This window comes from Ciconia boyciana, chromosome 1 (assembly GCF_034638445.1).
Source record: "Ciconia boyciana chromosome 1, ASM3463844v1, whole genome shotgun sequence".
NCBI lineage: Eukaryota > Metazoa > Chordata > Aves > Ciconiiformes > Ciconiidae > Ciconia > Ciconia boyciana.
In genome coordinates this window covers 61,034,012-61,045,780 of record NC_132934.1, presented here as the reverse complement: position 1 = coordinate 61,045,780, position 11,769 = coordinate 61,034,012, and the positions used below count along the sequence as shown (strand labels likewise).

Here is an 11,769-nt window from a genome sequence, read left to right as displayed (position 1 = left end):
GCTCCACAGCTTCATTATATGTGGTGAGATTTGGTTTCGGCTGGTGGTTTCTCTGAGTGGCCCCAGTTAGCGGCTTCTAAGAAATCCGGAGGAATTGCTCCCCTCTGCCCCAGGCACGAGTCTACACATCTCTAACTGACCTCCACTCTCAGCGCACGGGGGCATGGGGACTGCAGGAAGAAAGTCAGGAAGGGTTTTGAGCTCAGCGGGAAGTAGGAGCTGCTGCTTCTGCACAGCAGATGAGAACAGCCGGGCGGCTGGCTGCCCCTGGCTAAGCAATAGCCGGTGGAAATTCAGGGGCAGCCCTTTTCCTTAGTGTCTGCAAGAGGAGCAGCCGATCAGCTGAACCTTGCCTCTCCGTGGAGCAATAGCTCCTGCTGAGTCCTTGCCAGGGGTCCTAATGCAGCTAGTTGCTGAAATCAGCAGGATGAGGCTGATCGGGGAAAAAGCGGTGGTGTGGCATCCAGCCGGCGCGCATCCTTCCCTCCCACTCACACTGGAGGCACCACCAGTGCCTCCCTTCCAGCTGGCGAGCCGGTGGCCTCATTGTGTCACTCATCCCCACTCCTTTCGGTGTCGTACGTATTTGAGGAGCAACACCAGAGTCATCTCCCTGAGCCTGCTTGTCTAAACAGTTGGCAGCAGTCACCCAGTGGCCCTGCAGGGATGATGCTACCTGATGCCAGCGCTCGGGTCCTTCTTTGATGGGTGGTGTCTTTGGAGGAGACTGCACACATGCTGCAGCCCCAAAGGCTCCTCTGCTGGGGATGTGCATTTCACACCTGCTTTACAGGTACAGGATTGCAGCCCTGCTTTGTAAATTAACCCCCTGTGATTAGAAACATTAGCACTCCAACTTCCCCAGCAATATAAGCAAGGCCCTCATAAGCCTTGCTGCTTGTTCCTAGCAGTCGGAGACAGCACTGGGAGATCCTGCAAATGCTGCTTTTGATCTGAGCTATTATGGCAGTGCAGCACCTTGAATTTTGAACACAGAAATTGCATGGAGTGGTCTGATCATAGGTACATTCCTCTTCTGTCCAGCAGCCTGTTTGCTGTCATGTTTTTCCCTACATCTCTGAAGAAGATGCCATTTGCGGGCAGTTGACTGGGTGGGGAAGGAAAGAATTAGGCACTAAACTGCTTTCCCCATACAAACTCCAACTTCCCATTCACTTAAATTTGCCCTGAGCACCTTTTTAAAATGTGGTTCAATTTCCTTCTTTCAGAGTTTTTGCTGGCACTTGTCATCCTGGAATGGTACTTAATCAGTCTCTGTCTGAATTCTCTGTAAGGATAATTGATGTCCATGTCTCCAACAAGCTGAAAATTGTTTCCCCCCCCAGCCTTTGACATATAAAGGGACTTTGTTTTCTTCAGTGGATGTTTTTGTCTAACAGTCAAATGACCCTGGCTGTAAGGCTTGCGGAGTGGGGTACAGCTGCAGACACCTGACTTTCAGCCCAGGGCAGGAGAGGTGTGGTGCCCTTTCTGGATTAAAGCTGAGGACTGTCTCCGGAGCTCGCCCCATGTGGGCACCAGACTTGTTGCAGGGGTGTGTTTCCCTCCAAACAGTTTGATCCTGTCTTTTCCCAGGGCGGTTTCAAAAACGAAGTCACCCTGTCCCAGGAGCACCTTCAGATGTCCTTCCAAATCACGCTGAAGCTCGCTCCGGGATGCAGCAGCTGGGGTACCTGCACCTGGGCAGGCGAGATCTTTCAGGTGCTGAAGATCACCAGAAACCTCAAATGGCCACTCTGCACTGATCCAAACTTCCAGCCCTTTCAATAAGAAGGTAATTAGCCCTCTAAAGAAATGTCAGAAGCTCTCGCTACTCGTTTCGAAAGTTTAAACCAGCCTGGTGCTGCCGACATGCCTTTGCTGTGTCCAAGTGTCGCAACATCTTCCGAACTGGTAGCGTGACTGGGAATCAAACTGCCACGTGCAAGGTGATGCACATCTTGCTGCGACTACAAAATCTCTAGTAAAGCCCAATATTTTGCTTTCTGAATTAAAACAAAAAAAAACCCCAACCTCTTTTGAAGTACAAACTAGCTCTGAGTCAGTAATATGAATGCCTGAGCCTGCATGCAGCCTGAGACAACTGTCCACTTCTCATTTCTCCTGTTCATCTCAATGTGTGGTTAATGCTGTGGCATAAAAATCATGCTTCAGAGGTCAACACCAGCCTAGGCTGGTGTTGACCTCTGAAGCACCGTTTTTTACAAAGGTTGGTGAACAAACCAGCCAGCTCACTTGTTCCACCCTCCCTGGTCACCCACCTTGAGTCTCGGTGAAGCCCAACAAACCATCTGCTACAAAACTTCCCAAACATGGACTTTCCCTGGGTTTGACCTGCTGTCACATGCGCTCAGCGCAAGCAGTTGCAGCACTTTGTGAAAGCGTAGGGACAGAGTCAAGTGAATGGAGTTTGTTAGAAAAATAAATATCCCGAGGGGTTCGGTCCTGGTGGTGCTTTCCTTCTACCAAATGGAAACGTGAGTTTTGAACAGCCACTGCACTGAAGTGCTGAAGACACCAGAGGGCTCTACTGCGAGATGTACAGCTGGATCGCCACAAAATCCATAGGATTTTACTCTCAAGGCATGCTCTCATTTTTGATGATCCCACCCCCCAAAGACTAGCTGCTGCTGGCAGCGTGGGCCTCAACTCCTTACTTGCAGTATGACAGTGGCTCTAGTTCAGGTTGCGCCTGTCCTCAGCTCTGCTATTTTTTATCAGGATACGGTGGCGTTTAGGATTTCTGTGGAAACCTATTGTGCATAGTGCATCTTGTGGAAGGACCAAGGCTATGCTGAAAAACTGGTTTCTGACAGCACTTGACTTCACTTGGAAGGCAACCCCCTTTCAGTGTTTTCGGCGGTGTCATAGTTTTCCCCAACCTGTTTGACAAATGAGCCTACCTGTAGTTGCGTGTGTGCCTTTCGTGTAGGAAGTTTATGTTGAAGGATCGCCAGGCTTCGCTCACTTGGACGGGGAAATCTCTTACATGACTCGCCTTGTCTGCTCAAGAATTTTGGCCGCCTCTGTTGGCATGATAGAGAAATGTGTTTGCTAGGCTTTTATCCTTAAAGGGATAGAATTTCGCTGGTATTTTACACTTAAAAGGATATAACATTTCTTCAAAACCAGAACTCATAAGCTATATACATTCTCAGTCTGTTGCCTGGGTTATTAGCCAGGCAACTCCTAATAACGCTAAAGCCTAGTAATGTAAGATTAAAATACATTAGTTGTGGATAAATTGTCCATATATTGCACAAGAAATCTTAATGTGCATAGGAAATGCACCCTGAGCCCAATACAAATCTTACTTGTCAAACCCTTTGTGATACTTAGGGGGTTAATTTCGAGAATGTTTAAGGGCTTTATTGTACTTGTTTTAATTATTTGGAAATTGCTCTTCCTGACTCGAGTGATGCCTGGCATTCTTACGTGGCACTTTCTGCTCGGTTTCAAAACATCTCGACTGTCTCATGCTATTTGTGTGTGTGCCTGTGCTCCCTTTCATTTGTTTATAGCCGTATGAGGAAACTGCTGGTGTGAAAAACCAGCGAGGGCTGGAGCAGGGCTCCAATTTATGTGCCTGAGGAACGGTGGTGGTGGTGGATGTAACAGAGACGTGCTTCACACCTTGCTGCTCCCAGCCGGGAGGGACAGAGGACGCGGTGCGTGGGGACACGGTTGGCCGCACTCCTCCCCGCGCCTCGCGACGCACCCGGCTGCCAGCGGTGCCGCGGGGCCGACGCTTCATTTTGCAGCACGCAAAGTCCCCGCCTTCGGGACTGGACCGCGGGGTCCTACCTGCGCGCAGGCTGCAGCCCGGGCGGGGGCCCCGCGCAGGCGGCGGGGTGCTGCAGCCCCGGGGGGCGCAGACGGGACCGGGACGCGGCGGGGACGGGGACGGGGCAGGGGCAGGGGCAGCGGCGGCGGCGGCGCCGGGCGGGACCGCGCCCCCCTCCCGCCCCTCGCTGCGCGGTGCGGCGCGCCGCGGCTCCGCGCCCCGCGGAGGCGAGGGGCGGTGCCGCCAGGGCAGGGCGCCGCCCCATTGGCCTCCGGGCGTGGCGCTTTGCATGTCTCCGCCCCCGCGCCGTCCCATTGGCCGCGAGCCGGAGGCGCTTTGCATGGCCCCGCCCCCCCGCGCCGCCTGGCCGGCGCTGCGCTGCGGTGCGGTGTCGGGCCGGCGGCGCGGTGCAGTGCAGGAGCCGGAGCCGGGCCGGGAGCGGGGCCGCGGCCGGCAGCAGGGCGCGGGCAGCACCGCCGCTTCGCTGGCGTCTGGCGGAGCGGAGCGGGGCGGGGCGGGGCGGCAGCAGGCTGCGGCCGGCGGGGCGAAGCGGCCGGCGGGTCTCGCCGCGCCCCCTCGCTGTTCTCTCCCCCCGCTTTCCTGTGAGCCGCTCCCCGCCCGGGTCCCGCGGGTGCAGCATGAAGTGCAGCGATGGCCCGGAGAGGTAAGACGGCGGTGAGGACGCTGGAAGACCTGACGCTGGACTCCGGGTATGGTGGCGCGGCGGACTCGGTGCGCTCCTCCAACTTGTCGCTGTGCTGCTCGGATTCGCACCCCGCGTACCCCTATGGAGGAAGCTGCTGGCCGCACCTAACTGACTCCATGCACAGTCGGCACAACAGCTTCGACACCGTCAACACCGTCCTAGCGGAAGACTCCGAGGTGCTGGACTGCGCGGGGCAGCAGTGCTCCCGGCTCCTGCCCGACCTTGAGGAGGTCCCCTGGAGCCTGGAGGAGGTGGAGGCGCTGCTGCTGCCGCCGCCGCGCCGGGAGCCGCGGGCGCCGGGCGCCGCCGCTGCCGCCAGCCCCGGGAGCCGGGATGCGGCGGCGCGGCTCTCGACGCTGGTGAGCCGGGCGCTGGTGCGCATCGCCCGGGAGGCGCAGCGGCTGAGCCTCCGCTTCGCCAAGTGCACCAAGCACGAGGTGCGGAGCGCCATGGAGATCGTCCTGGGCTGGACGCTGGCGGCCCGCTGCACGGCGGCCGCCCTCGGCGCCCTCTCCCTCTACAACATGAGCGGCAGCGGCGGCGACCGCTTCAGCCGCGGCAAGTCGGCGCGGTGCGGGCTGGCCTTCTCCGTGGGCAAGTTCTACCGCTGGATGGTGGACAGCCGCGTGGCCCTGCGCATCCACGAGCACGCCGCCATCTACCTCACCGCCGGCACCGAGAGCCTCTTCCGCGACATCCACGCCCGGGTGCTGGCCGGCCCCGCCGCCCCGCTCCCGCCGCCCGGCCGTCCCCCGGCCGCCGCCGCCGCCGCCCCGGCCGAGAAGGAGAAGGAGGGCGGCGAGGTGCCCCGCTTCACCCTGGAGGCGCTGGAGCAGACGGTCAACAACGACCCCGAGCTCTGGGGCTTGCTGCAGCCCTACCAGCACCTCATCTGCGGCAAGAACGCCAGCGGTGAGCGCGGCCTCGGGGCGGGACCGGGCGCCACCGGCCACCTGTTGCGCCGGGGCGGGACCCCCCCGGCGGGCGCCCCTCCGGCCCCCCTCCGGCCCCCCGGGCGCGGGGCGGGCCGCGGCACCTGCCGCCGGGGACGGTGCGGGCTGCGGCGGGGCCGGGGCGGCCGGGGCGGGGGGAGGAGGAGGGGGCAGCGCGGCGGGTTTGCCCCTTCCCGGCGGCGCCCGGCCCGGAGCGCGGGGAGGGAGCTGCTGAGCGTCCGCGCCCGGCTCTGGCGGGGCTGCCTGCCCGCGGGTGTGCGTGTGTTCAGGGGCAGCTGGCAGGGGTGTCGGCGAGGGCTGGGTGATAGACATCGTTCAGAGCTTCAGTTTTCCACAGGAAATGGCAGAAGCGCAGCTGAGCGCTCGCAAGCGAGATCAAACTTTGTTACATATGCAGTGGTTTGGCCGGAGATTGCGTGGTTGGCGCTGAAATGCAGTCTTTCTGGACAGATTTCATTCATGTTGCTGCTTGTTTACCCCAGAGCTTGACACAAATGCAAGACGGTGATGCATCGACTTCCTGGGGATTTTTTTTTTTTCCTTTTTAAACGCAGAGTCCAATATTTTTAATGAGTTATCCTTCGGTAGAGCAGGATCCCAAAGTTGACGTTTCTGATTTCGGCTCCCTCTGTTTGTCAGGGAAGGGAAAATGGAACGAGCCGCGTCTCGGGGAATCCGAGTTAAAATCGGGTGGCTTTCTCCTACCTTCTCCTAAGCGTGCACAGGCACATGCAAACACTTTTATTGAGCTGAAATACAAAATACCTGTCAAGCTGAGATGCAAATATTGGGGAAAGAAGGGAACTGGGAGAACAAGGATAACTGGAAGTCTAGATCAGGTCTACAGATAAGCCCTGTTAAGTTGTTATAGCCACAGAGGATGCATTACAGCTAATTATCTATTGTGCTAAGACACCTTCTCTCCCATAAGAGACCCAAAGGAGGATGGCAGGCAGGAGCAAAAGAAAGGGGCTAATCCTCCTCCCCGGTGTCAATAGACGCGGCTCCGTTCCATTCCTCCGGCGGTTTTACTCCAGCCGTGGATGCCCTCCCCAGGGGCTCCGCTGAGCCTCCCCTGGAAATGCATCTGAAATACATCTGCCGGGGGCAGGTGTAGCAGGACCCTTGCGCTTTATTCTGGCGCTGTGGCAGGCAGGCATGCCTTCCCTAGGAGTGCCACTCTTGGTTTTTTCCTCGGGTCCTGGTACCGTGCCTGTAGGTTTCAGCTGGCACTGTGTTGCGTTTCTGACATTGCAGCACTGGCTGTGCAGGCTCTTACTGAGCCTTTCATTTTGTTTTGCGGCTCTCTCTAACTGTATCAGCTCGGTGGATTTAAATGAACTTCATTCTGACCCTCATTTATCTCCTTTCCAGGGACCCGACTCGGAGTTTTCGTCTCCATTTTCTTGTAGCTTTACCTGGCACAAATCTCCTTGGTAGCTCAGTCCTGACTCGAGCAAATGGCATTTTTCTAAGATGTTTGAATCAGACTCAAGCAAGTTGTCCATTTTGTTTTACCTCTCTCCCTATGTCGTCATGCTTTCTATGCAAATGACTGTAATGTTGTTTTGCTTTTTAGCATCTTACAAGGTGTAGTTTGACATCCTGTTACATATATTTAGAGTTACAAGTGCAAACAAGAGTCAGGCCTTCTTGTAATAAAAGCCATTTTTTATTGCTGTTTACATTTATTTAGATTTAATCCCAGGACGCGTTGCATGCTCTTAAGTACTTTCATGGCAACTAAAACAGCCATTATAAACCATTAAACACATCAGTCTGTTTCTTCACCAGTGAGATAGGTATCTGTTTATATAGTCCTCACCATTTTGATGTCTGAGTGCTCCGTGGTTGGTTGCAAATGTTTCCTTCTCAGGCACTTAAAAGGTGGGGAAATTTGATGTGAGAGATTATTTGACCTGCTCGAAACTATTTGGGCAATCTGTGGTAGGAGGCTAGGACTGCTGGAAGCTACGTCTCTATATAGTGGCATAACCACAAGTTCATCCTTCCTCTGTACTCAGTACTTGAAACACCGCGATAAAGCAACTTAATAGGTAGCAGCCTTCTCCTCACATCTCTCTGCACTATTCCGGGAGAAGAGACAGGTCTTGCACTCTGCAGGTTTGATAAATCTGGGTGCTATTCCCTAGCTGGGTGGTGTGTGGACATACAGGCACTGAAATCGGTGGATTTGGTCCATCAGACGTGGATGAGAAGCGGTGGCAGGGTCCTTCCTGGTGGTACCATAGCCAATATGATTTGAGTGAAGGGGGGGAAAGAAAAGCAGTGCAAAAGCAGACCCCCTAGCAGTATCTTTCCTGCAGGCAGTTTTTTGGGGGGAGAGGCAGTGTCTCTCTGGCAAGCAAATGTCAAACCTTTAAAAATTTCCCAGGCTAAATTCAACACCTTACATTCCATCCGGACAGTGAAACAGGCAACCCTTGAAGATCACGGGATGCAAGTATGAGAGGAACATGAGTTTGTGCATGATGTAGTCTGAGATTGCTCTGATATAGTTTGTGAACTCGAGTGTTGGGGAAGATGGTCTGAGGATCTGCAAGACACAAACCAGCCTTTCAGGGCTTCCCCGTCAGCTGTGCAGAGCATTTAGTGGTTTCAGCTGAGGTTTTTTAGCCTGGTGTCATACCCGGTCATCTTGGAAGCTGCTGAATAAGATCAGGATTGCAAGATAACCTTCTCCTTCCTATAAATGATGGTCATGCGCCTTCAGACAAAGAAGATGTCTGAGCTGGTTCTTTCGGTGGGTGGTTCAGCCTGCTGGGTTTGTCTTGGGTACTTCAGGCCTGAGCTTGGACAGCTGCCTCGACAGGAGTCCCGCTCTCCAACAGGTGCCTGCTCATGTCTCCTGGAGGGTTGAAGGCACGTGGATGAAGGTGGTGGCACTCCTTCCTGCATTGCAGGCACAGGCTACATCTCCTTGATAAGCCTCTTGACAACTTCTTCTGTGGTACGGGAGTAGGGATGACAAAGGAGAAGCAGGCAGGGGCGTCGGGAGCAAGCCGCTGGAGTATGCCAGCAGCTGTTGGCATCTTGGCTGAGCTTATCGCAGTTACTACATCAGAAAGAATAGACCTTAAAAGCACTCTGAGGTAGTAATTCCGCTCCCCCCCCCGCCAGAATTTTAATGTCATGGTTGAATGAAAATTAAAAACTTTACGTTTGGGATTTCATTGGTGCTCAAATGTTTCAATTATGAGCTCCGTCTGAACAGCACAGTACACATTTTACATCCTATAACAGTCGCGCGGAGTGTTATTTCCCTTGAAATAGTGGGAGCAAAATATTATGTACTCAATGAAAGGCAGTAAAAGCTGGCACCTCTGTGATTTAAGCTATATTATTTTTATTTCTTTATTGCTCATCAAACCCCTACTTTTAGGCCAGATCTGAGAGCTGCTTTGAGATGACTGGGAAGTTTCCCCAGGTCTTGGATCCAGCGCAAATCGTAGGAGTAAGTCCACGTATTTCATTTTCACAGGGGATGCTTGGATGACAGGTCCCAGTAGCTGAAAGTCACCTACATTATATGACAGAGGTCCTCTTTTACCAGGCGGAGGAATGGTATTAGACAGCATTTAGATTAATATAGAGTTTATAAAACAGATTGTTTTCATTTCAGTCTTGGGGTCTCCTTATCTTGTGTTGCAGGACTCGTGGTGGGAAGGGCAGAGGCTGCGAGGGAGGCAGCCAGGGATCCAGGGATCGCGGGGAGGAGGTTTGTATGGAGCAGCCGGCGTGCACAACGCGGCCTTGTCTGTTTGTGTACAGCTACTAAAAATAGTTATTTGGAACCCAACTACATCCCTGTGGTTTCTTCCTATTCTTAATATTATTTAGAGAGGAGGACACAACAACTAGGAAGAAACCCAGGATTAGGTCAGGCTTGGCTGACACGTGTCAGCTAACCTCAGTTTAACCTCAGCATCTTCTCCTAATCCAGGTGAACCAGAGGGACTCCAAGCAAATGAGCAATACCAATATATTAGTACACCTTAACCAAATCAGTTAATGCTTTAAAGTTCTGATACGTATGTATACATACATGTGTGTATATAGAGACCATTCCCTTCCCTTACTGGCGAACATACTGTTACCTGTTTGTTACTTCTCTGCTTTCTATTGTAATTGAACCATTCAAGATGTTGTTATGGCTTTAGGGGCAATGTAAAAATCAATCTAAAGCTCATTTCAGCTAGGATGATAGAGGAATATTTGGGCACAAAATGGAATTTCATGCCTTTTTCCTGGGCTTTTTTTAACTGCAGTTTAAGAACATCCTTTTTCCCCCCATTATATTTCACTCTTATTTTTTGCCAGTAAAAAAAAATTTGGAGTACAGTTTGAAGTTTCTTATATGTGCCTGTATGTTACACTTAGGGGTCTTTGCTGTTATGTTTTTCCCATCTGCTTCTGGGTGCTCGAGTCCCTTGCCCAGAGGTTGACATCAGTGGCGGTGCAACTAATGATGCGTATTTTTGCTCGATTCTCTTACCTGTCAACCTCCCAAGCAAACTTCCGCAGCCTCTCTAAACAAGTTGTACATTTGTACCCTCTCCGGATGGGAGAGTCACCTGCCCAAAGGGCAGAAGGTTGTGCCTGGTTGTGGCTTGTGGCCACCGATGCTGGTGGGAGCTGGGGTGGCAGTGGGAAACTGGGCTCCTTCCCTGGAATGGGGTGGGTTGCTTGAATACCCGGTGTTGGCAGGAGCGGGACAGACGGATGCTCAGTGTGTGTGCGCTCGTTGCAGAACTCTGTTGCCTTGTGAGGGTTGAGGAGCAATGGTGGGACTGCGAAGCAGAGACCCAGTGGGAGGTTGCCATTTGACTGACTGGCTGATGAAAGTTTGTTTCCCTCTGGACATTTTTATTCATATAATTTGTTTCAGTTATGAGTATAACGTAAAAAAAAAAATCCCAGAAATGGTTATACCAGAAACACCCAGAATAATCATAAAGATGATGTATGCCAATATGATTATTCCCTTTATCATGTTGGAAAGTACCTTAACAGCAGTTATAGCTGTGGCCACGCTAGGGAGTTTAAGGGCTGCAGCTATACCACTTAGTTTCTGATGTAAATGAGGGTTTGGACTTATGACTGGGAAATATGACTGTATATACAAGGAGCGTGCTAGGGGAATAACAGCGTAATTTTAGCAATATATTGGGTTCCTGGCTTTTTTTTGCTTGAATGGTAACAGGCTTCACATAGTCTTTCAGCCCCCCTGTGAGCTGGTGACACAAGGTGCAGGTGAGCATTAGGGACAACTTTGCACCTTTCCCTAATGCTGTTGCAAATGCTCTCTCTTCTGTAGCTGCTCAAAGTTACTTGGAGTAACCACGTTTAGTGTGTCAGCCTTTGTGCAGTGCGTATTGAACCAAGCTGTCGGTTATCAGTCAGAAGTCTTCCATGTTGTCCAGAGTAAATACCCAGACAAGTCTCCAAATACTGGAGACTTGTAAAGCCTGAGCCTTTTTTTCCTTGTTCTGGACAGGGACCTGGTTCTCCTCTCTCAGAAGCTAGAGGAAAGCTTTATGGTCTTCCCCACCCCCCTTTACCCCCAATGGAGGTGTGAAAGGAGAAAGCTGCGCTCGATTAGATGACACCAGAGGAGAAGAGAGCTGTTCCCTGGAGCGCATGGGTGCTGGGAATTAAATCCTCTGTCCAGCGTAATTTCCTCTGGCCAATATGTAGAGCAAATAGAGCAGGGGCTCCTTTCAGACGGCTCGCTGAAACTAGCAGCTTCCACCCAAAATAGCTCTGTTGCTGGCCTGGTAGAGACTGTACAGAAAAAGCAAGGAGGGGATGGACGAGGGAGTTTGTCGGCTGCCTTGCTGCAGGGATCACGAGCAGCAGCGCTGCCACTGTTTGCATCCCCGAGCAGGTTGGCCTGAGAGGGCTGTTTGGAGCCCGGCAGACTGCTCCTGTTATCTCCTTTAACACCAAGCGTTAGCATTAACTGCTGGGCAGTGAAATGAGCAGCTGCTCGGTGTTGTGGGCTGATTTTTCCAGTGCTGTTGCCTCCCAAATCTCCTGTATGATCTTCACAGCGTGTATCAGTGCCTGCTCACTTTCCCAGTCTCCTCCCAGTTTCAACACTTTGCTGCTGGTGCCTCTCTCAGCCTCCCAGGCTGGGCCGTCATGTCCAGCCCTGGCAGTGGTGCCGTCCTGCCAGTCCCTCTGTCCCAGCACTCCCACCCGTGGCTCTGTCTGCAGGGTGTTTTCCTTTGCCCCGGGCACAGGAGGTTTCAGCAGGGTGTAAGGAAAAAGTAGGGGCTTTT

General features: G+C 53.0%; 1 protein-coding gene across 2 annotated transcripts in view; it reads left to right on the top strand.

The window, feature by feature from the left end:
- The first annotated feature begins 4,244 nt into the window (after window positions 1-4,244).
- The window catches only part of ABTB3 (ankyrin repeat and BTB domain containing 3), a 182,389-nt gene continuing 174,864 nt past the window's right edge, over window positions 4,245-11,769 (top strand). For both annotated transcript variants that reach the window (XM_072849335.1, XM_072849269.1), the window contains exon 1: window positions 4,245-5,423. In XM_072849335.1, the coding sequence (XP_072705436.1) occupies window positions 4,457-5,423 (967 nt within the window). In that variant the 5' untranslated portion in view covers window positions 4,245-4,456. The remainder of the gene's footprint in view (window positions 5,424-11,769) is intronic.